At 41.1% G+C, this 27738-nt stretch overlaps 1 protein-coding gene across 2 annotated transcripts in view; it reads right to left on the reverse strand.

The window, feature by feature from the left end:
* The window catches only part of EML6 (EMAP like 6), an 87952-nt gene that overhangs the window by 11525 nt on the left and 48689 nt on the right, over positions 1-27738 (reverse strand). The window contains exons 13-32 of one of the 2 annotated variants that reach the window (XM_053939143.1): positions 27106-27224; positions 26203-26389; positions 25467-25572; positions 22627-22720; positions 19883-19983; positions 18435-18637; positions 17139-17250; positions 16353-16480; positions 15509-15650; positions 14320-14472; positions 13931-14062; positions 12997-13085; positions 12211-12387; positions 11920-12121; positions 11584-11710; positions 4351-4365; positions 3113-3121; positions 1990-2068; positions 932-1061; positions 265-363 (exon numbers count right to left, since the gene is read on the reverse strand). In XM_053939143.1, coding sequence (XP_053795118.1) covers positions 265-363; positions 932-1061; positions 1990-2068; positions 3113-3121; positions 4351-4365; positions 11584-11710; positions 11920-12121; positions 12211-12387; positions 12997-13085; positions 13931-14062; positions 14320-14472; positions 15509-15650; positions 16353-16480; positions 17139-17250; positions 18435-18637; positions 19883-19983; positions 22627-22720; positions 25467-25572; positions 26203-26389; positions 27106-27224 — 2404 coding nt within the window. The remainder of the gene's footprint in view (positions 1-264; positions 364-931; positions 1062-1989; positions 2069-3112; positions 3122-4350; positions 4366-11583; positions 11711-11919; positions 12122-12210; positions 12388-12996; positions 13086-13930; positions 14063-14319; positions 14473-15508; positions 15651-16352; positions 16481-17138; positions 17251-18434; positions 18638-19882; positions 19984-22626; positions 22721-25466; positions 25573-26202; positions 26390-27105; positions 27225-27738) is intronic. The other variant, XM_053939144.1, reaches the window with a different exon arrangement.

Here is a 27738-nt window from a genome sequence, read left to right on the forward strand (position 1 = left end):
AAGGCAAGAAGGAACTCTATAAATCAGATTATTGAGATGATTAGGCAGTTTATCAAAGTTTGCCTTCTAAAATATGGTTACACTACAATTAACTCTAAAATCCATTCACTCACAATCAGAGATGGAATTGAAACACTAAGAAAACGTTGGAGCTTGATTCCTTCTTCCAAATCAAACAAAAATTAAAGTTCCCCCTCAGAAAAGCCCCAGATAAAGCAGTGCCCTGAAAACTGTGAGTGAAGCTTTGCTGTGGGGGTCACATACCGATCTGGCTGGTGGCCACCACGTTCTTGTACTTGGGGTGCTGGTTCACTGTCAGGCACAGGATGTCATCAGTGTGCTCCAGATAGAAGCTCTGACTACCTAATGACATCCAAACAGGATTTCAGTCACCACAGGACAGAGGGAAGAGCCACCACAGAAGCACAGACTATTTGGGCAGCTGCTACAACTCTGTAGGGGATGAGGGGCCACTAAGGCTGCCCATGGCTGCTCTGCTCTCATTCCCAAATGCACTATGGACACAACCATCAATACACAGAGGTGGATATAAAAGCAGTATTTGTAAAATTATCTATATGCCCAGGGAATCAGCCCATAGCCACCATAACTGCAAGAAACACCAAAACTGCCAATGCAAAGCCCAGGTTTCCCAGTGAAATCCCAGTGAATTGAGGCAGTGAGTGGGGAAGTGGAGGCAAAGCCCTCCCAAGGGAAGAGGCCCAGAAAGGACAGATGGGGCCTTGTTTCCCAGCCCACAGGCTGTCCTAGGACTGCAGTCCCCAAAGGCCACCTACAGTGGGTTTGTGCTATTTATCAAGATGCAAAATGTGGGAAACCCACAGGAAGATTAAAAAGTTCAGACTTTCAATCAAAAATAGTTTTCTTATAAAGCTATTTTATCTCCAAGTATTTTTTCAAGTGGAAATACCAGTGGAGAGGTTTTGGACAATGCCTGCTGCAGCTGTGTGGAAAATAATGTCAGCACCATCGTTCAGGTAATGGAGGTTGTTGCGACAGTCAAATCCTCTGTATCCAAACACATGGTCTAAAGCCAGCTCCTGCTCCAGGAAAACAAAGAGAACAAGAGTGAAATGGAAGACAAAACAAGATCAGAGCCTGGACCACTTAAGGACAATTCTAAATTACACAAGTACAGATATTTTGTAGAGGCAATAGAATAACAAAACAATAATTAGTTATCCCCACTCTGCTCATTTATTGAGGCATAACGTTATCAGAGGCTATCAACAACCTTTAATTGGTCAAGTAAAGCACTGGACTTATATTATTTTCTTTTTTAATTATTCAGAAGGCTATAAATTCCCTGGTTCTGTAAATGCCCACTCCAAACAGATACAACTCACAGAACAGGTTGGATTTTATTGCTCTTCCCATCACAGTTCAATATTTATATAGGGTATCAGATATTTTAAAGAAGCTATCTGCAGAGTTTTCAAAAATTATTCTTATAAACTACCAAATTTCCACAGACCAAATTCTGACCTTAAAGTCCTTAAAGGAAGCCAGGGCAAACTATAAGTAACTCTGTAATTAAGACATTAATCAGAGGTGTAATTGCAGCTTACAATGAGCAATTGCGAAGGAAATTTTCTCCAGGAACGAAGGATGGTTAATGGGTTGTTGTTAGAGCTGCCTTGGAGCCCAACTTAATGACTGTCCCAAACACAATCACAGCTCACTGGGAACAATACCAATTTGCCATAGACCAAGTGTTGAAAACGGTCCACACAGGTCACAGAATATTCCCCTGGTTCTGCCTATTATGTGGGAATTCAAAATCCTGCACAGGATTCTTCCTGGGCCAAAGTGCTGGTTCTGGATGTATTTCCCTTGGGATTGAGCAGGGAGCATGGAAATGCACATACTCTGTGATTGTACCTGCCCTTCACTGAGAGACAAGACAGGGGATGGATTTCACCCAGCACATGTTACTTTCAAAGAAATAGAATAGATATTAATTCTGACCTCAACTAGTTTCTTTTTTTTGTTGACATTGTTCTTTTGCAGTTTCTCAGGCTGAGGAGCGGCTCTGCTCACGGGTGGCCTGAAAAGAACATTTAAAAAAGGAGACAATCAATCTATTTGAAAGTAAAACCCAACCTTAAAAAGCACAGCATGTGTAAGCGGCAAATGGACAGTTGCCCCTGTATGAGCTTTTTTTCAGAATTGTACAATAAACTGATTAAAATCCTGCACTTTTTGATAGAAAGAGCAGAAACATTGATGTAGACTTCATGGATGAGTGGCAGAACAAACAACCTTACATCATTCAAAAGTCCTCAAACCATAACAATTTAAATTCATGGAAAAATCCTTGAATATGAAATGATGGTAAATTGATGCTTTCAGAAACAATCTGAAGTAATTTCTGCAGCTGGCAGTTGACCTCTGCCCAGCCTTGCTTCTTCTGAGAAACCCCGTCCCAAAACCTTGACATGGCTTCAATAAAATCTTCTCAAAATCATATTAAAGATAAAATGGTTTCATTTAAATGCACAAGTCATTCATCCAAGGTAATCTGGGAGATTGAGGCCAGCAAAGCTTTTTTATATAATTACAGTTGCTAAAAGTAGATAAAGAGACAAATGCAGAAACACAGGCTGAGGCAAAATCTGATGTGTGCAAATGGTCTGTAAGGCCAGATAACCTCTGCTGCTGCTGTTGATCCTGCTGGGAAAAGAGGGACAGAGCTAAGGGGAGCACGTGAAAAGCATTCCCAGAGTTTATGATTCCAGAAAAATGTGACCATGCTATTACATTCCACATGCTGTGAAATTTGTTTCTGTCCTGAGACCGTAACTACCAGTAATTCCCATTTTGCAAAAAATTATTGGAGAAGAATGAAATCTCTTTTGTGTATAGGGAACTGTTTTTTTGGGATCTGGATTTTTCATGGAAGGTATTAAAAGCATGGTGGACAGAGAACAGTGGGGACACTGAGCCCTGTGGGAATGAGCAGCAGGACAACCTAAGCTCTGAGACAGAGCAAAGCTGGAGGTAACCAGTCTAACGCACATCTCAAGCACAGCAAGGACCAACAAGCACATCAGCGGGTGACCCCATGACACGAAGAGAGTGAAAGAGTTACCTTGATCCCCTTGTAAGCAGCAAATAAAGCCAAGCAAGAAACTTAATAGAGTTTAGGAGTCACTTCTGAGCACAAGACTCATGCACAACCACTTTCAGAGCACAGCAGTCATTCCTTGGGCACAACACATGCTATCCAAGCATGCCAGCAAGAACTAAAACAGAAACCAAAGAGTGCACAGACCCAGAAACATTCCACCCAGCATCCCTGGGCAGCCTTGGAGCTAAAGATCCTGTGGGATGGAGGGGAAAGGGAAGCTTCCTGCACACTTTGCACCAGAGCAGAATGGGATTCCATGGTTGGTTTATTTTCAGGAGCCTGACAGGGAGGGAACTGGTAGGAAGTTGACAGTTTCCTAGGCAGTGCTGAGACTGCACACAATGGATGATTGTTCTCTATCCCAGCTCAGCTGCAATTTAGCCCACAATTGCTGTGAGGAGGCCAAGTCACTCCCAGGACACCCTGTCCTGCCTTGCCCTCAGGGAACAAGTACCTTTATTTCCTCAGAGAGCAGTCACTCAAGTCCCCTGGGGTGACCCTGGGTGGAGTGGGACCTAGCAGCGGTGCTGTCACCAGCAGGGAAGGGGCAGTGGGGGCAGAGGAAGTTATTACAAAACTTAATTGTCTTGCAAAATAAATTCATTATTTCATTCCAGCCCAGATTTATGAGAGCCACTGAACTGGCACTTAGGAAAATAATTGTTTTCTTGTATGTTTTTTTCTGTTTTAGTGTTATTTCAAACTGGATCATTTCCACATTTCTTTACTTAGGAATATCAAAGTTTATGACAAGAGCAAGCCAAAATACTTCATGAAAGCAAGAGAACACTACCACTGTGACATGCTTGATAGTCACCAGATTGTAAGCATGAGTCTTAATTTGGAGACACACACACAGATAGTTTTATAGATACCTACTCAGAGCACACACAAACACAGATGTGTGCATTCATATATACACAGCCATGTATATATACACACACGCGTGCATTCACTGCCTCATCACCCTCTTAATAAAACAAATGGAAAGCAGCACATTTGAAACATTGTAAGAACTCATTTCACTTTTAACAAGCCTGTGACTACATCTAGTTTGTTTTCACACAGAAGATGACACTGCCAAGACAAGAAATTTGCACTGTAGCAAATGACATCCCTTTGCCCTGTTGGACCTGTGCAACCTGCATGGCACATTCCCAGCAATCCAGGCCTCGGCTGGGCTCCCCATCAGTACTTACTTGACAATTCCCTGCCTCCAAAGGAAAGCAAGTTAAAACATAACACAAGCATTAACGGTTTCTTTGCAGCAATTGAAAACAAATGTGCTTAGATCATGTTAAGGCATGGAGGAGCTCCAGGAAAGATAGGATACAGTCAGATATTAGAGGGTTTCAGTTCTTTGGGTACTGTGAATACAGCAGAGAAATTTCTGTTACTCATGGCAATCTCCAGCATGTTCTCACATGAGGACAGGCAGCTGTCAGTCAGGGATAGAAGTCCAGATCCAAACTGACAAAACCTAAGCACCACCTTCATGCAGAAATGTGAAAAGATGTGAGTGAACATTCCCTCCAGCCACAGAGGGGAGAGAAGCCCAAATCAGGGGTGGGGTGAACAGACAGCACCAGGATGGAGAACAACATATAGACACAACAAGAGCTGGGCTGGGGGGAAGAGGGAATGGGGTTTTGGAAGAGTGGGGCACCTTGAGGGAGGAAAGAGATGTGATCTTAGAGAACAGGGCCAAACTATGAGGGGAAAAAAGCTAGGTCTGTTTAAGATGGAAAATAAAGGTCAAAAGAAAAGGCAGATCAAAAATTGTTATGATAAATTCTATGGGAGGGGGATATAAGCAATCCTATTTCCAGGTTACAGGCCAGAATTGCTGTCTAGCTGGAGATGCTGACTGAAGCAGGGATAAACTGGGGAGAACACAAACATTCTACTCCAAGATCAATAGGAACAGCATGGGAACTCCAGAAACAGCTTCATATGAAAGGGACCAACAAGGTCTGGAGCAGGGACAGATTGACAGGAGTGTCCTGCAACCAAGAAGGTGACAGGCTGAGCCAGCAGCAGTGGGTAGGGAAAAGCTTCAAGCCCAAAAGGGAGACAGACATGGATTTACATGGCTGCAAACTGGAGAGAGAACACACTTGGATCTACACAAACATCAGCAGGACTACTCCTGAGAAGAGAAAGCAAGGTTCAAGGAGAGGAAAGGGTGGTAGGGTTGGATTGGGCAAGAGAACAAAAATCCAAGGTTTAAAAAATATACTGTTCATTTCAGAAAAAATGCAAAAGCAGCTTTTAACTGTGCCCTTCACCATGACTCCCAAGTGCCCCCAAACTGCTGCAAACTTCTCAAGCTTTTTTTAATCCCTTCCCAGAGAAGGGATTAAAAGATTTTGTAAATTCTAAACCCTTGGATTTTCCCATCCCCACATACACATGAGTTTTACATACAACTTTTCCGGCTGTTATTTTTTCTTTACACTTTGTAGCTATCATAAGACAACAAAAAGAATAGGATTCAACATGAAAATACCCTGCTCTCAAATACAGCAGATCAAAGCAAAGCTCAAACAGAACTAGAGAGAAATATCAGTGGTAAATTATGTTTTTAAAGGACTGAAAAGGCCTTTAGTTACAATAGGCCATAGTTAAAATATTTAGAACTTCACATGTATGCTGAGGCACTCTTTAAAAAAAAAATCAAAAAGTACTGCAGGACATATGGTAGGGCCAGCTGTTGTCACTGCCTGTCAGAGCAGCTGGCCACTGCATTCCCAGGTTATTCCAGCTCAGTGCCCAGTGAAACAAGCACTACAGCAATTAAGGAGGGTAACCACTGGAATGAAACCTGAGGGCCTTTGTTCTGAGCACCTTGGGAAGTTGTTCCCTAAACAGCTCCTGTACCACCTGGCCCTGCTGTCCCTCCCACCCTGGACACACTGAAGGAACAGAGCCTTTTCCATTTATTTTGGTATTCCCTGCATAAGCTCCAGCATGTTTTAAAGCTGTATTGTGTAAATAAAAACACGGAACCAATCATATATAGCAGATCCTCCCTCTCTATGACAGAACATGAGAAACACGGCTTTTTCCATCAGCCCTGGACTACCTCCTGCACAAAAGCCCTCAGAAAAGCTGAGTATTTCACATCACCCTTCGGGCAGAGAGCACTCAGGTTCAAAGACAGAGGTACTGGGAACGCATGACAATGCTGGCACGCCTCAGTTCCACTCCCCCAGGTGTCACACAAATGGAGAAGACCTTTGAGCCAGCTCTGTGCTGACCTGTGGGAGCAGTGAGATTGACTCTGAGTTCAGCTGCTTGGCAGGGACTGACAAATACCAGTCACAATGTGTACAAGCCTTGGGGACAACTGGGATGAAACCAGCAGGCTGTCAAATGCATTGACGGTGCATTAACTTGACATAATGCTGTTGAGAAAGTACAAATGAATATTCCAAATGATGCTCCTCATTCTCAGAGAGGGGCTTTATGCCAGAATAAGCCCAAAGTCATTTTCTCCACCCCAAGGATGTGTTTTCTCAGATATATTTTGAATAGTCCCCACCTACACATAAATACAACACAGATTTGTATTCAGAGCTTTTGCACTGCACCCACAGATATGTGTGTGCAAAGGTACAGGAACCAAGGCTGTAACCCATATATCTAATAATTCACTTCTTGGTGCAAAGGCTTGCGGGGGCTATTTTGGAAGCTTATATCAGTTAGCTCATGTTATTTTAAAGAAATCAGTAATTTAAAGAGTAACATTTGAAGAGAGAAAATTCAACTTCTTTAACTTTTCATCTTTATCAGGACATATGATTACACATGAGGCAAACACCACGACAGAGACCAGGCTCTCAGGTGGGTAATTCATGGAGAATGAGACAAGCCAGGATGCTGAGAAAACGGAAAACCAGACAAACATGCTAATGCTGCTTCTTGTTTTCTACACATTCCACTGCTTTGAAGGAGTTCCCATCACCAGGTTCATGTGGAGTCATGCAAATTGAGCTAAAGGGGAGCTGCAGATGCAGGGGGTGTGTTAGGGGTTAGTAGGAGGCCAAATGCAAACAGGTCTTTGCCTTTGAGATTAGTAACGCAAATACAGTCATCAGCAAGCTCGTGTTATTTCTCATCACTTCAATTCTTGGTTTAAATGGTCCCAGTTCAAAAACCGGCCCTTTCCTGAAACAGCACAATTCTTTTGTGACACACAGCAGAGCTTACAATTGTCCTGGATTGTCTGGGACAGTCCCGCCAGTGGCCAGGCGGTCCCGAGGAGTGGAAGCGCCACGTTGGGAGCTCCCACCCCGCGAGACGGCTCCTGCAGGCCCTCTCGAGGGCACCCCGCTCCTGACCACGGGCACGGCAAGGGGTGCCAGCCACAGGGGCAGAAAGGCAGACAAGGGTAAGGGTGGGTGGGGAGGAGAGGAGGGAAGGCATGGAAAGGGGGAAAAAGAAAACAACAAGGTCAGGGAGAGGAGAGAGAAACAACAATCAATTAATGATCTTAACCAAACACATCAATATAACTGCAAGACATTTTAAAACTGTGCCTCAGCAGCAGCTCTCCTGTCACTTTGCCATCCTAAAGCTGTAGCTGCTGATGGAGACAGGAAATGTTGTATCCCCCCAAAAATACCAGGCCATGATTTGATTCAAATACTACAAGTAAAATCTATCAAGTAACTTCTACACTCCTCCAAGATATTTTCAGAATCATGATTATTTTAATTACATTTGAGTTAGACAGGGAAAATAAATTTCATAAAGGACTCACATTTTCTTTTCTAAGGGAAAATGTTATTATTAGTCCTAAGTTTGTACTAATCACTGTACAGTTCAGCTCCCAACCCTACACTTGCAACCTTCTCAGGAGTCCCGTCACAGTTCCTGAGATCAAACTCCTCCTGAATTGAACAATTAATTGTTATTTCTAGAGAAATTATGTACCTGAAGGTTTTCAGATTCACCACTTCCTATTAGAGAAGCACAGAGTCCTGCAAGCTTATTCCAGCAAACAGAAGGATTAAAGAGATGGACATGTCTTGTCGGTGCCACATAGCACCTTTGAAACGTGTTTGATTACATAAGCTGGAAAGTAACTTCAGCAACACTTTACCCTCTAAATATTGCTATTAAAAGAAAAAAACCCAGTGAGAAAAAACCCCAAGTCATTGCCCCCAAGAAGCAGCCCTAGCTATTCCTACTTCTTGCTTAAAACAGAAACTTGCTTTTTCCTCTTTTTTTCCCCTTTCCTTAATATAAACTTGCTTAATTACAAGTTTCTTCTCACTATACCGTCACAATTTTTCCTTTCTCAAAGCCAGAATGAATATACAGCAAGGGGGACACTCCAAAACCCTCACTAGATGTTGCAGTGAAGTGGGCCAACAGTTTTCCAGGCCTTGGGATTTACTCACAGTTTCTGTTCTAAGCAGCCTTCCAGCTTCTCCCATGGTTTTCAACACGTGGACAGTAAGTTACCAATGCCAGAATATTCCGTGCACAAAAGCCATTAAGTGCACAATCACTAGGGTCTTCAGTATGGCACAATTGCAAAGGGAAAGATCTGAAATATTTCCCCCCGAAAAACTTCCTCCTCAAAAGCCTACCAGGTTTCCCCACATACCTGCCTGAAAGAGAATGGAACACATCCTCTGGGTTTCCCTTCTTCAAACCTGGAGGGGCTGGGAGAGCTACCTCAGCTGTGCCTTTGGCAGAAAATCTAAAGCTTTGGGAGCTGCCTCCAATATTCCTTGCTGCATCTTCACTCAGCCCTGTGCACAGAGATTTCAAGACTCCACAGCCTCAAGGCCTGCTAACTAGGGCCTTAGATTCCCCTGAACATTTAAGATTTCCCTCAACACAGACAGCAAAATACTTGCAGACTTTCCATTTCACCTGGATTGCTCAAAAGTCACTTCGGACCCCTGGAGATGCAAAGAAAAGCCAGGCCAGGGATTTCAGAAGTTTGTCATGGGCAGACAAACCTTTTCCAGCTGCTACATTCTTTTGAGTTCTCAGAAAAGATGGAATTTGGCACAGCTACAAAGCTTCCCTCATACTTCATACATCTGAGAAAAGTCAGCTTTAACCTGAGGCACCTACAACTGGGAGTGCCAAGATTCTGCAGGAATTATGCCCATATTGTCCCACTGTGACCAGAAATTGCAGCACTGCAGTAGCCAACACATGAATCCTGTCTTACTGCACCCAAACCCCAGCATCTTTCACAGCTTAAGGCCCTATCCAATCACAACGCCCTCAGAAAGCAGTTTTGCTGACATTTCGCCGTAAAGTTGGCACTTCTGATTATTTCACTATAAATTCTCACTATTTATATTAATCGCTTGAAGAAAGGAAAGTGAATTGATCTTTGCTTAACAAGTGACATATGTAAATTATGAGATTTGTTGTCAGATTGATTAAAACAGCAAATTCCAAATACCAAAGGTGTGATTGTACAGACGCATCTGTAATTTAAAAAGGAGATTAAAAATGTGTACAAGAGCTGTGACTCTTGAGCAGAAAAGATGGGAAGGACAGTGACAAGGGTTTCTTTTTAACCTAGATTGAAACGAAGTACAAAACTGTTGATAACACAGAGACAGTAAGAAGAAAAAAGATAGAATAATGTTAAGGCCTTGCTTTTTACTCTCCTCAGTCCAGAGCTTGGGGATATAACATAGGATGGGTTATTCCCTTGGGATGCTCTTTTCATGTGCAGCCATTGTGAAGGGACTACTCTAGAAGTCAGGGGCAACCTCACTGGAGAGGAGGTGCCTCCCCATTTCACCAGCAATCAACAGAGTGGCAGGTGTGGAAAAACTGGAGCAGCTTCCCCAGGGCTTTGTGCTGCTGGGTAGACATGACCTGCTCTCCATGAGAGGGGCTGAGGATGGGGACAGGTTCCAGAGCCTGTGCCATCACACAGCACAGCCATGGGTGCAGAGAAGGGAAGCTTCCCAGGCACCTGAAGGGGGATTTTCACTCCTGGATTGGAAATGGTGCTGAAAAGCTGCACAAGACACTGATGCTCTTGCTTAAATCATCAGTAATTCATGACTACCAGTCATTTTTAAGCCCAGCTTAATCCATCAATTAAACTCACTCTACAGCTGCTTTTGCATCATCACAGCAGAATAAAACAGCTGGACAGTAGAAGGGTTTCTGGTGCAAAACAGCTGTACCAATGCTACTTATTATTCCTGTAACAGTTTAGCAATTCACCCAAAATAAAATAATAATTTTCCTTTTTTTAACTCAATCTGCAAACATTTATGTTTACCAGATGATACACTATGCCTTTTTGTAAAAAAATGGAGGAACAAAGTCTTTATTTGAGGAAAAGAGATATTCTTAAAAGAAATGGAAAAAGAGAAGGTTATGGTCCAGTATTTTATTGTAAAAATCACTGATCCTCCTCCTGCATGGTATTGTTAAAATGCTGTGATGAAAAAAATGGGTGCAACATTTTTCTTGTTGTTCATACCCCACATTTCACACCCAATTCTCCTGTTTTGCACATTTACTGAGCAAAAATGGTTAATTACTTTCTGTTCAAGATGCTCAGCACCACATTCTTTGAGAGCTTTAAAGACAGAAACTTATTTTTCCAAGGCCTACATGAGATTAGGAAGTATTATTAACTTCAATTTTGTCTATAGAACTAAGCTGAAATTCTTTCCATGGGTTAACCCATATCAGTCCTTTATGCCAGTGCCCAGCGGGGGAGCAATAGCAGGGAAACTCCTGATTAAAGATTGATCATTTCTAGGAAAATACTCTGTCAAAAGAGATAAAATGGATTCACAGCTGAGTCACCAGCTGGATTCACAGGTAGGGATTTGCTGCTCCAGATATTGAGGAGGAATGTACTTTACTGTTTGTAGATGCTCCTGTTCTGTCCCATCAGATTTTACCACCCCCTCCTTTAGGTCTGTGTTTCACTGGACTCACCCTCTGTTCTTAGCTCTTACCTCTTTTCTTTGCTCTCCTCTCCAACACTGTTTCCAGTCCAGCTAATTTTTTTTAGAGTATTTCAGCCTAAGGCCAGCATGTGCCATGGGAAGTTCCAGCTTTAACAGTGACAACCCAACACAATTACAAGTGACTGAAAATCTTTTAATAAAAGCACCACCCAAAGCCTTAACCACAAAATATTTACAAGCTTACCACTATCACAAGTACTCTGCTGTAGACACACGCTGGTTAGGAGAGAATATAAATGCTCATGTGAATGGCAAGAGAGAACACAACACTCAGATGTGTCATATACATGTATTTTTCTCCATCACGTTAACGTGTTGCACTCTGTGAACACCATTTTAAATGTTATCTGGTGAATTTAACAATTTCTGTCATATTTCTAAGGACTAATTTTAGTTGAATGAAAAGAGATGCAAAAGGGCACACTTGGAAGCAAAAGCCTTTGTGGGACATACCTCTCTTCCACTGAAACCTCCTTCAGCTGCTGATGGGGTTTTGTGCCTTCCATTTCTCGGATGCTCATGGCATAGATCTTAGTGGTGTAGTCAATTGCTTTTTCTCTTGCAACATCACTGTCGTAACCTTAGAAAAAAACAAACATAGAATAAAACAAGCTACCGTTGTTTCATAGTGGGACAGTAGAGAACAAGAAGATCTGCAACAATGAAAGGAAGGAAACAAATGCTACCAAGCTCTCCTTTATACTGAAATTTAGCATAGCAAAGCATCAAGTTAAATGCCTGTGTGAATCTCTGATTGAGGCAAGGAAAACTGAATTAAATCCTCTTTACCTCCATCTTCTTCTGCATCTGTGTCTGATTCTTCACTGTCCACCAGCTTGCTCTCCTGGATGCCCAGGAACTCCCTGGTCCAGATCATGAGCGCGGTGTCAGCGCCGCCAACGGTAAGGAGCACGGAGTCATTGTGCAGCCACTGCACGTTGGTCACCTGGGCACTGTGCCCCACGTACTTCTTGAACCTGGCATGTTGACCCTGCAGCACAGAGAATCCCCCACTGGCAGCCTGGAAGAGCGCCTTCCTTCTTTTCCTTTCCCATCACTGAAAAAAACCACACTTCTTACCTTCACTGGGTAGGAAAAGAGCTTCACAAACCCAAAATCATCTCCTGTGGCCAAGAGGGTTCTATCCTTTGTGAGACTGGCCGCGTTGACAACGGTGACGTCGCTGTGCATGGGCCAGATTCCCTCACAGGTGGGACCAAGCACACATGTCCAGGTGTCCCATTCAATCTTCTCTATCTGCAAACAAAATTCCCCCAAAGAAGGCTTCTTACTTTAAACATGCCAAATACACATTAGTTTCATGTGTATATTTTTTCAATGTTTGACAATTATTTTTATTTTAATACTTTTTAGTTCTTAAGAAACTGTGCTGTTCCAGCTTGTTAATACAAATTGTGTATCTTCATCAAAAGACTTAGCACTTTAAACATTCCCATTTTCCAAGGCAGAGCATGATTTGGATGCAGATCTCCCTGAAGATTTTCTGAAGTGCTAAACATTGGCAATTTTGTAGTCGTGTAGAATTACATGTCACAAATAATCAGCTTCATGAAAAGCCAGGTCCTGCTGTTTGAAGGTGTTTTATAGCCCATATGCAACTGGTTACGGAGAAAACAGGTGGCTTTGAGAAGGGGATTATGTCAAATGGCTGCTAATAAATAAAAATAATAAATTTAGAGATACAAGCAGAAACCTGCACATTCTGCCTTTTATAAATGCTAGGAAAGACACAAAATAATTCTAACCATTGTAAATATAATATCATAAAAGGAAAAAATACACCATTTGAGGACAATCCTTAAAATTAATTTTCACAGTAAAAATAATCCAGCCCATGATTCATACCTCAGCAATTCTTATAACATGTCTTTTCCCCCTTGGTGCTTCAAAAAATAGTTGTTCTTTGGCACCAGAATTGACTTGCAATAACTTTCCTGAATACAAAAGGAGAGTTTGTTATGAATCTTAATAATTATTATGATTATTAAGAACTTTCTTTTGATAGAGTGAGAGTTTTCTGGGGGTAAATTAAGAAATTATCCTCTAAGGAGTTATTCATAGCCAAAGTAACACAGATGCTTAACTTCACTCTTGTAAGGGTCCTATACTCTGATTCAATGTATGAGTAATATTTTAAATATCATCCAATATCCTTAAGAAGTTGCTGTTGCACAGCAAATCAGTTTCTGCTGATAGTGAAAATTTTGCTTGCATTTCAGCATAACACTAATGGAAGTCAAAGATAAATGCATGTGCTATTAATTTTCCTAATAATTTTACAAGGCAGCTTTGCCAAAATTGGAACCTTTGCCAGCTCCCATCCCTTCTGCACTGCTCCACTGGCAGAGCCAGCTCCAGATCTGGGCTGCCCTGGGATGGGAAGTTTGCTGTGCCCATGGAGATGCTGTGGTGTTGCTGCCACCGGCTCACACTATGTTTTGGGGCTGACCAACAGCAGGGAAAGACCTCAGGCACACAGGTGGTCACACACAGATCACATCTGCTCTGGGAAGGCTCACTGGCATAAGCTCATTATGGATCCTGCTAGACTTAATTAGTTGGGACCATCAGGCTCTAGCTTCTTGCAAGGATTGCCACATAGAGCTCAGCAAGGAAAGGAAACTGGATACCAACAAAGGTAATTGCACTGGATCCACACAGTGCTCCATGGGGAAAAAGCATTTGCATCAGTCGTTGATCTCAGTAACTGGAGGGGAACAGTTTTCTGATATTCCATTTTATGGGCATTTCCAGTCTGTATCTCTGGCCAACACTTTACCTCTGGAGTCCCAGTCGATGTGGGTGATGTAGCTGGAGGCACCTTTGCAAATGCCAACCCTTTTGCTGGTAAGGACATTGTAAATATCTACAAAGTTATCATGGGAAGCCACAGCCAGGTATTTTCCTGATTCTGTAAGGAGGAGACACCAAGGTTATTAAAGGGCAAATCTTCTAACTCATACTGGTGTGATTTTCACCACTGTAGTGAATTCATTAGGCAGGGGTGGGCCTGTTATAGTGCAGCACACAGCCACATGGAATTGTAAAGTATTTAATGCATGGAGCACACACAAAGCCAATCTTCCTTTGGAACATTCAATCTTGCCGAGACAAGAGAAACAAACTGCAAGATAAACACTCCTCTTCCACCTTATCATCTGGTTGTACCTCGTGAAAACTTTATATCCGAGATCATCTCCTTCCTGTGGTGGAAAGAGACCATGTCCTCCACAGTGTCAGCATTCACCACCAGAAAACTGCCGTCATTCAGCCCGACCGCCAGGGCTTTCCCGTCGGGAGAAAAGGCACAACAGCGCCCACCTGTGGAAGCACATGGAAATGAGTCTGTCAAAGTTTAAAAGCTGGGATTGAGAAAACCATCAATGAAGTGCAACTGAAAGGTTTCTGCATCAAATATGTTGTTTTAAAACAGATTTGTTATGTCTTGAAAAAGATATGTTACAGAGGGGTATGATGGATGCTTCATTACAGGGTGCTCTGGAGTTGATAACCATGATTTCATCTCTTTTGAAACAGGTTTATGTGCAAATACCACCTTCCAGCCACATTCTAAACACACCAATGACAGAAATAAAACAAAAAAACCCACGCAAAACACATACAGAAAGGAAATCCGGAAGGAAAAGTCAAAGATTCATTAAGGGCAGTGTACCTCTGCCTCAGCATTATTCCTGACATACTCTCCTACACCTATCCTCATCCATCCCCAAATTCACCTCTCCACAATATTTAAGTCTGTTTTCTCCCAGCCAGTTAGGGGTTCCTGTGCTCCAGATCTGTCACTGAAAATGAACAATTTAAAATTTCCTGAGGGATATCAATGAATTAATAAAATGAGTGATTTTGAGAAGGCAGCATTTCAACACAGCTTATCTAATTTTATATAGAGGAGAGGAAAAGTTTTAATTTTAGAGAAGTTGGTTTAACAGGTAAAGCTCATATTGACAGCAAAAGATGACTGTGCTCAACATACAGGAAATTCTACTTTTGTCTTTATAAGGAAATTCTTTTATGTCAGCAACGTACTGCCCTTAAGTAGTCCTAGGGAGGAAAGTGATTCTGAGGTCAACTCATTCCCCTTGAAATTGGGGGAAAAGAGACTGAAGTTCATTTTATTATTATTCATTACAATACATTACAGTCATTTCTCTTCCTTCCCTTTGCACTGACTTGACACATGCCAAAGAAAATTTATTTCCTGTTCTCCCAATTTCTTAATGACTGTGTCCTTTGCCTACCCAATCAATGCTTGTGATGTGCCCTGAAAGCAGAGAGGGAGCTGTTCCAGAAGCAGAGGATCCATGGCTGCCCCAGGGCCTGGCCAAGGCAGAGTTACCTTTTTTGAGCTTCCTCACTGCCAGCATGCGGTGCTGCGAAGAGAGCTCCCAGATGCGCAGGGTTTTGTCATCACTCACGGTGGCGCACACAGGTAGGAGAGGGTGAGCTGCCAAGCCCCACACTTCTCCTTCCATATGGCCCTGGAGGAAAGCATTCCATACAAAAGGAAATAAAGCCTGTGGGGCTGTGTAATATGTTCTAACTTTGCCCTGCCTCATTTTGCAAGTCCCAGGCAGTAAAGCCTTCACCATCTCCTCTCTCAAAAGCTTTCCAAAATACCTGAACGTCTGCTCTGCCTTCCCCAACAAATGTCTAAAACACTCTTCCATCCCCCTCTCCACTATTATTGACTATAATTCCTATTCTTCCAATATTCTCCTTTCCAAACTTGAGATTAATAGGGAACAGTTACACCCCAAACAGGATGTTACCCTGAAATCCTAATATTGGCTAATCCTCAAAGTTTATGTCCTTTTTTTAGATCCCTGATTGTCCAAAACACATAATACTTCGTTTTAATCTTGCCTCAGATTCTCAGTTTTCCAACTTGTTAATCACTCTTCCTGCTTTTTTCCAGCTTTCCTTCAGCTTGCATACAGTTTGCTGGCACTGCACATCAAGGTTAAATAATTTCTTACTGCTCTCAATCTGCATTAGTGAATTAGTTCAATGTTTTATAAAACAGAACCTCACATATCTTGGATACTAAGGCAGTCATGCAGGCAAGACAAATTTGAAGGATTACCTTATGTGATGAAAATTTACTGAAAAAAGAATACCAAAGAACCGGCATTTTCGTAAAAATACAGGAAATAGTTTGCTATTGGATATCCATACAGTACCTGAACAAGCAGAGTCATAGGCCCACTTTTATCAATTTCAAGTATTTCTCCATTTTTAGTTCCTACCAGGATGTGCCCATGTCCCAGGCTGATGGCTCGGATGGAGGGATTGTCTTCTAAAAGTAAACCTGAAGAATGCCAGATTATTTTTAATATTTTTTAAAATTTCATATCCCTTGCAGTTTATATAGAATTCAAATCTGTTCAAAATCATGAACATGAGATAAAAATTGCCTGATCAAACTGCCAGATAATCCATGGATTCCTTCCTAATACAGGGAAGGGAGTTTGTCTGTACTGTGGCAGTGTAATGACTGATGTTTCACTGCTTTAACAGTGACAGGGTCTGAGTGGCTCGGGAGTTCCAGCACCTCAGACTAATGCTGTGATTCCATATGAATATCCCTTTCCAGACTTCCACACTGAGGCCTTCAGAATTTAACAGGGCCCCTGCTCTCACCATAGGAAATGTGGCCAGCCAAGGAAACTGGATTGGCTTTGGAACTCAAAGCCAAACTCAAGGCTGGGGACATTTCTCCTTAAAATCATTTCATCAATGAAAACAAAGCTCAATGTCATAAAAAAGCAGAACAAATTATAAATGACAAGGAATACAAGAAATACATCTTATATGGATCAAACCAGAACATTCCAGCACAGAGTAAGTAGTGTGTTGCTGTTCCCTTTGGCTTCTGGTAAAATTTGACACCCAGTCCCTTCCCTTTTACTACCATTTACCACCCTCCATGCACACAGTCCTTATTGAAACACACTGAAAACCAATACCTTTAGAACTAGCAGAGAGTGCTGCTCTTTTAATAGCATATGTCTTCAGACATCTCTCAAACATATCATCCCAAAGGGCCACAATTCCATCTTTTCCACCTGTTACAAAGCCCTGCACAATCACAGTAGGAGAACACACACAAATGTCAGCACTCATGGGAGAGATACAAAAGGACATGTCCAAAGGCACAATAAAGTCTCCCCTGATTTTTATCCATGTGTCAATCTAAAAATACTGGAGTCTGTACCTATGAGGGAAAAATTCAAGTGGACAAGATTTAGAGTTGCTTTTCTAGGGTTATAAAGATTTGCAACCATATGGAGCACACACTGTTGTAAACAGGAATGCTGGACCAGGACATTTGCCTGCATGTGGGAACAAGCGATGGAAAAATGTGTTTTACCCTTAGAAGAGGCAGTAATTGGCAGTAACAGCTTCTCAAGTTATTCCAAATTCAATTGACTTAGCAGATGCTTCAATCCAAGTTCTAATAATGCATCAGGGACCAATTCTCTCATTATTTCCCTGGGTAGATTATCTGGGCCCAGTGGATGCAAAAGAGCATAAATAACTAACCAACAAAAATCTAAGTGACGAGGGTGTTCAGTGCCAAGATCAAACAGAAAAACTGATAGGAAAGCTGGGAACAATTATGAACAATTAGGGCCAGAAAGAATTGAGCCACAGGGATATTAATTGACCTTGATATATAAAAATGTTAACAGCTAACATCTCATCCTTTACTTTTACTGTTGAAGCCATAACCTCCAAAAGGATATTCCATTATCAACATTATCTTCAAATTGCCAGGGGCAAAACTTCATCCTACGCTCATTTGTGTGATGCAAATTTTTTGCCATAATTTCTGTTATAGATGTATTGATGCAACCAAAAGAGAATTCTTTACCTGGAATAGCTAACTCAAAACCCAAAACCTTTGGATATATAAAGCCTTGACTAAGACACAATGATAATATTATTAAAAATCATGTTTCATACTTTGGAAACTGGTAATGCACAAATATTTTTGAGATCAGCTTGAAGAGGCAATGAATGTTACCCATTACTCTCCTGTGGTTTACACAAACATGAAAACCACACTCCTGAGCAGAGTGAGAAATAAACTGAATTTTTAGAGGTCAGAAAGCTGTTGGTCAAGTACCAGTACATGGAACAGGGTGCTTAACAATCCAGGTCTATCAAATAACAGAACTCATTCCTACTGGCTTTGTTTGATCACAAACACCTCTAAAATCCATGCAACAAAAATCACGGTGAAGGAAGGTGATAGATACCTTGTCCAGTGCATGCATGGCAAATACAGGTCCATCATGGGCCTTCACTGTCCTCAGCAGCAGGGTCTCCTTCCAGATGTAGATGTCCCCAGTGGCAGCCCCAGAGAACACCAGCTCCTCCACGCGCCCGTAGGAGACACTCATCATGGTCTCCAGCTTCCCCACACTCCCAAATGTGCCCCGTTTGGAGGTGAAGCCTCCACCTGCAAGAGCAGCACAAGGCCTGTTCTGTTTGGGCTTGTAGCCACAGGGCTATAAAGGACAAATGTTCGACCCCAAGATCTCCTGTGGCTGCCTAATAACGGAAATGCAGAGAGCAGTGCACAAGGGAAAAGCACAACCAAAGAAAGTGAACCTAGCAATGACAGCTCTGGAGCAGATCAGTCTCAGGTTTTCCGACTGTCTTCCCAAGCAAGAGACAAATTTGGTGAGGAAATGTGCAAAAACAACTACTGCAATGTCTGGCAGGATGGTTTTTGCCCACAGCAGCTTCTGCCATGCTGCTTCTCTGTAGAGGTGACCACAACTAGAAGATTGGTTTAGTTGTCCCCTGGCATCCTGAGCTTTTGGCAGCAGTTTCACAGAATAAATGGCAGGGTTTGTTCCTCCTCTGGTTGTCTGAAAACCAAATCACCACAGCCTTGGTTTGGGTCAGAAAGCAGAAGCAGCCATAAAGCCCATAAACCAATGCTTAGGCAAAAATACACATAAAACTACAAAATATCATCTTCATATGTAGGCTTCACAGCTGACACCACATTAATTTTCCACTCCATTGAGCAAATCTGAACTAAAAAGACACCATTTTTATTGCAAAGAGACTATTCTTGGAGTAAGATGCTGCTTAATGCACATTCCCACCATGGAATTTGGCAAACAGCAATGCAAGTCTATGTAATCACTGCAAAAATAACCTAAAGACTTAAAAAAAAGGCAAAAAAAACCATTATTAATCTGAGAGCACCTGAATCACTTGAATGCTTAAACTATGGTATGAAGAATAGGAAGCTCTTAAAGTTACCTAGTTTTGAGTTGTTCTGAGTACTTGTGTCATGTGTACACATCTAAAAAGTCATGAAGAGCAAAAAATCCAGTCCTGAATAAAAAATATCCTCAATCGGAACCTGATTTTCAGAGAGCCAAGGATGCTTGCTTAGGAGAATGCCTTAATATTATGATTAGAATTTAAACAGAATTAACTAGAAATTATTTCCAAGGAGGAAGGAATATTGTGACATTTGCTGACTCAGAGGTGGGTTTTAACCCCTTTAATATTTTGGTAACTGGCAAAGTTAGTTAAAACTTTAAAAAGTTAAAACTTATAAGTTAGTTAAAAGTTAAAAGCTTAACGAATAAGACAAATTCTTAAACTGGGAATATGATGTTCCTGTATTAAAAATATTCACAAATTCCCATGTTAATCAAATATAAAATATTCAATACAGTACCTGTTTGCTGCCAAAATTTGATGTGCTTCATCCCAACTGTGACTAGTCTGTCCACATGATGTGGATTACACTTCACTACAAATATTTTATCTTTATGGCCCCTGCAATAGAGGTAGACATTTTAAAAGCTTGGCAAGAGATGACTTAACATTTCAAACTAATTAAATCATTGATATAAATCATTTCCCCATCTAACAAAAAAAGTAGAGAGCTGTATTTCTAATCTACAAGGGTTTCATGCTGGGAGTTTGTCTCATGGAGCTGGCAGGAAGAATTTGAGCATACATCATGTGGGGACTATAGAAATGTGGGGAATAAAAATTGTCTCCCACAGAATTTCAGTTCATTTAAGTCATAACAAAGGAGCAGGCAATAAAAGTCAAGGCAATTAAAAGAAGACATAAAGGTCAACATAAGTATTTAAATGGATGAGAATTCAATAAGTATTAAAAGACACCCTGACAGGAAAAATGAGGAAGTGTTTAATTTATGGGCTTGAAGATAGAAAATAAAATAATGAATTATAAAACTGGAAGCAATTTACTTCCATGAAGCAGTTCACTCAGCAGCACATTCACCTCCAGGTTTAGTTCTTGGCAAACTAAAGTTATGCTTGTTGATGTATTTATGGAAATGTACAAGCTTGGGTCTTATCAAAGGAAAAAATATTCCCAGGTGTAAAGCATTAATTATATCTATGTCAGTGTTTTATAAAACCCCCAAAGCAGGAAGCACGACCTTTTCACTATACATTTGCAGGTTTTATGCTAGGATTAAGTCACTTCTTTCCTGACAGGCTCAGCAGATCTAGAAAATCACATGGTTCTGAAACCCCTCTCAGGGTCAATATTCCCTTTCAGTGGATCAGTCTGGATACAAAGCAGTCCTGGCCACCTTTGACATCTGCAGTACATCATCCTGCAGTGCAGAGGTGTTTGGTTCCAACTTATTCAATAAGGATTTTAATGGAATTAGACAGGAGCTAGGAAAGCCAGAACAGGGAAACAAGCTGCATAATTTAGCTCTGAAACAACTAAAGAAAATAAATAAGAGTGCTCTTAATGTTGCAACAAAAAATAAAAAACAACCTGAGAGGTCACGCTGAAATAAATCAGCCTAGAAAGATTAAGCAAAAAGAACATTCACAAAAAGTAAATATAACTGCAGAATAAACATAATGAGTGTCTGTATATGGTGAATTGACACCCATTTTCCAGGTTTATATGGGTCCATATGATTGTAAAGAGATATTCTTTTATTCTTGTGTGCAAAGGCCACATGAGGGCTTTTGTCTCACTCTCTCTGTCCTTCTGTGCTCACCAGAACAGGGGACTTGCCTTTGGGCACTGCTAAAATCTAGACAATGGTTTAAATGGGAACATTTTAGAAGACACATTCATTTTTCTGATCTCTGTGAGGACCCTGCATATTTTCAAGATAATAGATTAGCAATAATAGATCCACTGGGTCATGCAGCATTACATGGTGAAAAAAGAACCCAAGTGCTCCATGTTTTATCTGTCCTGGGAGCACCAGCAGCCAGGTAGTGACACAGCTCATCATTATCTTGTTTTTAAAAGCTTAAAGGTCAGCATGGGAATATATAAAGTATTTCTTTGCTTTCAAGTCAAACACAATCTGTGTGGGGACAGCAGAACTGGGATTGCAAAGCCCAGGAAAATGTCACGTTTTACAGCACAGCCAGTGCTGTTGCTAAGCAAAGCCTCCAGCACAGATTTTAGACAGGATTTAAACCCTTACTGCCTAATAAACTGGATGTCTGAGATGAATTTGTATAGCTAACAGACTGTGGTACATACACATGGAGTAAAACACTGATTCTTCAGTAATGGTACACTACTAACAGAGACTGCTGCCACCAGAAAATCTCATTTCTTCTGCAGCATGTCACCATATAGTAATTAAAGTAAATTGCCTTCACAGGCACTTTTTTGCACCTATACTAACAGTTTCTACTGAACAGTGCTACATTGTGTGGTTGCAGAGAACATATAGAATTCTCTCCTTGCCTTTCTGGTACATGGATCCACATTCACAGGAATTCTGCTCAATCCTAGTGACCAGGGGCACACTTGCTTTGTACAAGGCTGAGACAGGAACCAGGTTCCCAAACAGTTTGATTCTCCCTCACTGAATAACTACTGTTGCAATCCAATAGCTGAGTACAAAATAGCAAACATGTAACTTTAATCTAATTCCCTTCCCAGCATTGGTCCCTTCAAGAAAGCGCAAAGCAATTGAAAGAGCAAGTGGCTCAGAAAAAGCTGGCTCAGAAGAAAGGCTGGATCAGCAGTGATTGAAAAAAAAAAACCCATATATATATAGAGGGAACTCTTTTCTTTTTAGAAAGTGATCTGGTCATTGATGGAAGCCAGCAACGTCTTCGAACACATAAAGGAAATGACACCTCTGGTGACTTCTGCCCTAAGCCAGGACACAAAACTGGAAGAAAATATTAAACTTCACTTGAAAAGCCTGAAACAAACTACAGTGGTAATGTGGCTCTCCCAACAAAAAGGATAAGGAACTCCTGACAGAAATAGTTCACACAATTTCCAAACAATGGACTGTGTATCCCCAGGTTTTTAATCTGGGAATGTTGCTCTGAAACACCATCCTGTTTTCAGAGGGGAGCTTTACTTCTTTGTTCATAGGAAAAATGTGAATGATGCTATTCAGAAAAAAAGTAATCAGAGGGGATTATAAACTGTGGGTATCCTTACCTGGTTGTTGCCAGCTTTTCTCCCTTTTTCCAGTCCCAGAACACAATGGCATGGTTATCATCCAGACCAACAGATGCCAAACATTTCCCATCAGCTGTACAGAAGCAATATTGAGTGTTAAAGGTGCTAAGGCTTTAGCTGAAAATGTAACAGGCAATGAACCAACAATCACATTGCAAACTGAATTTCTAATTATGTATTATAAATGAGGCAAACCCCCCCCACAAACGAATAGTTTGAGAAATTGGAGTTCAGATCTTTCCCAAAGGCAGACACAAAACATTCCTATGTGTAAGCACAAGGAAAATAGGGAGGATCAAACAAGGCAATGAAATTCAGTTTCATAAAGCTCAAGCACTTTAAATTCACACTGCGTTTTATTTGAAATATTTCTGATAGATGATGCTTCTTTTCTCTGCTTGAAATGGTGCAGATTTATTAGCGTATGAAATGTTCATAGGCAGGGTGATGAAACTATAAATACGATATAAAATTTTAAGGCTAAAAATAACTGCTGGCTATCTTCGCTTTCACTGCAGGAAAGACACAGTAGGACTGATAATGAGAGGCAGGAAAGCCAGAAGAGAAAATCATCCATAATTCAACAGCACCCAGGCACTCTTGCCACATGTATAAAATAATGATAAAGACAACCATCTCTAACAAAGTTTTAGAGACAAACTTCTGTCCTGAAATTCTATAAAGTTGATAAAACTGAGCCATGATTTTTGCAGCTTATGATAAGACAATTTATAGGGTGTAGGAGGAGCTGATCACCTGCTTGGTTGTTTTAACTGCAGAAAAGTCACAGTTGGAGGAAGCAGAGCTGGGTAGAGACTGAACAAGAGCACTGATCTGGGAATGGGCTTCTTATAGAAATGAATGGTGTGAAGGACTCTGGGCTTGGGCATATTTGACTTCAAGAAGAAAAAGAGAGTCACTGGTGTAAATTACTCCATGAGAACTATTGCAGAGTTCATAGGGCTGTAAGTTCTTACAGACTTTAATGACTGAGTCCTACTAGAAGCAAGTCAAGAAAGAGAAGGGGAATTTAAGAATCAGGAAGAAAGAAACAGGACCAAGTGGAAGAAACAGAATAAAGTAGGAAGAAATGAAGTTAAAATACAGGACAAGAAACAAAAACTGAGTTTATTAAAAGAATCCCCAAACAACACAACAATTTAAACTTTATTCACTTGAAACAGAAGGTTTCCAAACAATATCCCAAGGTATAAATGTTAAATTAGCCACCAGAGGGCACAACCAAACGTTGCAGGAATGAAATTTTCCTCTTGGAATGGTGTGTCATGAGAAGGGTTGCACAAGAAGGATCCAGCTTTCAGAAATGAGGAGTAGCTGATGTTTTAGAGAGGGAGTAAGGGCAGAGAGAACTGGGGGAAAAGAGTCAGCTGCTGCATCAACTACACCCAGAAAAGGTTGGGAACTCCAGGTTTCTATCTTTAAGCTCCAAATAGTGTGATCTGAACCTCATTTTGAAACCTTTGTTATTAAGACAATGCAAATGCCCTATATATGGCAGTGCAGCCTCTGATCCTGCAGGGAGGTGCACATTTGCTCAGCTCTCTCTCCCTGTCTATGCCAAGGATCCCAGTTAAAGCCAGTTAGGAATGCAGTGTGTGCATTATTCTTGGGATCAAGTCCTAAAGCAACACTGTAACATTGAGTGGTTGCTACTTTTTAAAAGATATTCAGTGTTTTTTACATATTTATGCCCACAGAATATTTGGCCAGCTTATTCTTTACAGGTACATGGGTTCCAAGATCCAGAAAATTCCTACTTGGACAGGAATTTACTTGGTTTTAAAAATGCAAACCACAAAGTATTTTCAAATATAGGAACGTTTGTTCAATTAAGGATCTTAGCAAGAAGTTTTTTGACATCTATACACTTTATCTAATATCAGTTAAATGATCCTTATTCATTTTTCCTCCTTCTGGCACTTTATCTCCTTACAGAGTGAGCTTACATACCACATTGGGTCAGCAATTTCACATTTGAATTCCAGCTCTTGGATGAACACCAGGGCTCCTCTCCTGATAATGCATTATGACTGAGTTCCACAGATTTATCTTTGTGGAAGTCAAACTTCTTTTGTAAAGTCTTGTCTTACAAATGTGATCTACGTCCTAATGAATTCTTACCATATTGCTGGAGAGCAGAATGTGAAATAAGCTATGTTTAATTGAACAAAAAAATCAGATCAAGTAGAGGAGAGTTCAGATAAAGTAATCTCTTAAATTTTTTTAATAGAAGGAGGGAAAATGAATTTTCAAGCCCTTTTATGAAGATACAGTAGTATTTAAGTCCCCACCATATAGATGATATTCTTCAGTGCTGCACACAGGAATTATCCCTTAAAAACTGAGACAGCTTAGGGCAGCCAGCTTGGAAAAACAAGTGGGAGAGACAGCAGACAACTGTTTGTCATATTTACTTCTTCTGTAAACTCACTGAAAAATGTGGCAAATGTTAGCAAATGCAAAGAACTGGATGAGCCCAGGGGTGCCATTTCCAACTCATTCATATGCTTTGAGTCCCCATCCTGCTTGCTTTAAAATTCTCACACCACCATGTAGACAGTGACCAGAATTCCAGCTGCACACTTGATATTATCTACTAGACACTACCAAAATCAATCATTGACCGAGTGACCAAAGGCCCACGACTGATTTCACTACACACACTATTTTTATCCCAAGTCAGCAAGCTTCCATGTAAAATTGGTACTGGCTGTAATTTTACACCTCTTTGAATTAACATTGCATCACAAGGACTGCTTTTAAATTAATAATTTAGATGAACATAGGCTGTGGCTTACCCGAAAAATCCAGTGCACACACTCCTCTCTGGTGCTGGCCTTTGAGCAATGACAAACATTTCAGGGTCTGGGTGTCCCAAACATGGATAGCAGCATCTCTTCCAACCTAGATCAGAGGGTTAATTGGGGTATCTGCCCACAGAAGTTCAAAGCACACCAATAACAGTAATTAGCATTATCCTACCATTAAAACTCTACAGAGGTTTGTCATTTGTCCTATTTTAACTTTTCAAGATTTATTTTCTCATTCAGAGAAATATCAGTGGATGGTCTCTAAAACTCTACTACTCAGTGGAATATTCATGGTATCATTTATCCCGATGTCTGAATAAATATGTATACACTGAATACATCATATTCAGCACCAGATATCAGGAAAGTGCCCATCAGCTTTTATCTGAGCAAGGCTGTTGAAAGCTCCTACAGTACAAAAATACTGCAACTGAGTCATGAAAGTCCAAAACCTCCTAGGAAGGAGTTAAAATGCAGCTCCTGTGTTTTACATGAGAGAGTAAAAGTAAATATAAGACTTTTGAAGGCCACAGCACAAGACTGGCAGTGCTCATGTTATATAGGAATGGTTTCATAATCACCTCCAACAGTTTTGGCAGGGAAATAGGAAAAACCATTCAGTTTGCCTGTATTTAGGAGGAAACAATACACTTAAGGAAAAAGAGAATGACCTTTTCTCTAATTCTATATAAAAATAGTATTGCTATCACTTTGAACTCCCCACCTGCCCAGTAGCCACATAGTCCTTGATGGGGTGGATGCTGAGGCTGAGGATGTCATCGTCGTGGCCGAGGTAGAGGCGCTGCGAGTGCTGCTGCCGGTTGTAGACGACAGCCACAGCGGCAATGTGATAAACCACCTCCCCTGCCTGTGTGTAGAACAGGTTGTTCCTGCAGTCATAGCCCCTGTACCTGCAGCAAACACCAAACACCTCGTGGCTGCCCCACAACTGCTCGGGAAATCTGTGCTACAAATCATTAGTGTGTTGAAAGAAAGGAGTCCTGTGGTGACAGCTTGAGCTCAGAAGTATCACAGAGACTGCTCCCCGCAAGAGGGGGAATTCAGGAATCTTCTCAAGGGTTACTTTGCACTCAGTTCCTAAATCAGCACTGATCTCACAAAAAGGCTGTATCTTTTACAGAGAATTGTGTCCAGGTAAGCTTCACAAGGAATTGGACTAGAGCAGAAATCTATCAGGCATTTTAACAAATCACAGCTATCACAAGCAATTAACAGAGAATCCAGGAAACATCAGGTGTAGTGAGCAACAAGTATAAAACGTAATTTCATAAACCTCAACAGTGATGTATTATTTATCAGTGTTATAAGCTTTCCCTGTTCCTTAACAAAGAGAATCATGGGATGGTCTGGGCTGGAAGGGTCCTGCCACAGGCAGAGACATCTCCCACTGGACCAGGCTGCTCAGAGCTCCATCCAGCCTGAAATACAACTGAAAATAGAAAATCTATATCTGATATTCGAAGAATTACCACAGTAACAATGACAAACAAATTAATTGTGGGCAAGCACCAAAAGATGCTTTGCTTAGGCTCTGATATGAGTTATTAGAATACCCCAGCAACGTTAATCAATCAGAAATAGCAAATATTATTTGATATTACTCTACCCATGTATAAACTGCAGTTTCAAGCTGTCCTCAGGTGCTCTCTCTCTCTTAAGGAAGGGCAGAGAATGGTTTTTCTCTTTACTTTGCTGTTTCAGCTGAGGTAGGTCTTCTTTGTAAACCTAAAGAAGAATTGCTTAAGTTAATTGCAGGTCTCTGCTTTTCTAAATATTTGTATGTGTGAGTGAAAGCGACTTTAAACATGAAATTTAATATATGCTAATGTGATGTACAGTGGTTACAATGCAGAGCCAGGCACTATTGTCCCCAGCCTTCAGATGATAATAAATGTTTTCTGGACAATGAATTCTCCTGGTCTGAGTGGCCCAGAACAGCAATCTGGAGCAGCAGCAGCAGAGTGTATTCTTTCTAGAAGATTCCAGTGTCACTTCGTAAAAAGCAATGCAAATGGTGACTGGAAGTCTCCAGGTGTTTTAAAATTTTAATTTCATCTGTGATTCAGTGTCCAAGCTGAAAGCTGAGCATGAAGAACTACTTCTATCTCAGGATTATGGTGAAATACACAGGAACCAAAACCACTTTGGTGACCTGCCAACGCGTCCAGAATCCCAAAGTACAATTACAGATCTATAAATATACAAAATACTTTCCATTTAAACACTTTAGAAATGCTAA

This window comes from Vidua chalybeata, chromosome 3 (genome assembly GCF_026979565.1).
Source record: "Vidua chalybeata isolate OUT-0048 chromosome 3, bVidCha1 merged haplotype, whole genome shotgun sequence".
Taxonomy (NCBI): domain Eukaryota; kingdom Metazoa; phylum Chordata; class Aves; order Passeriformes; family Viduidae; genus Vidua; species Vidua chalybeata.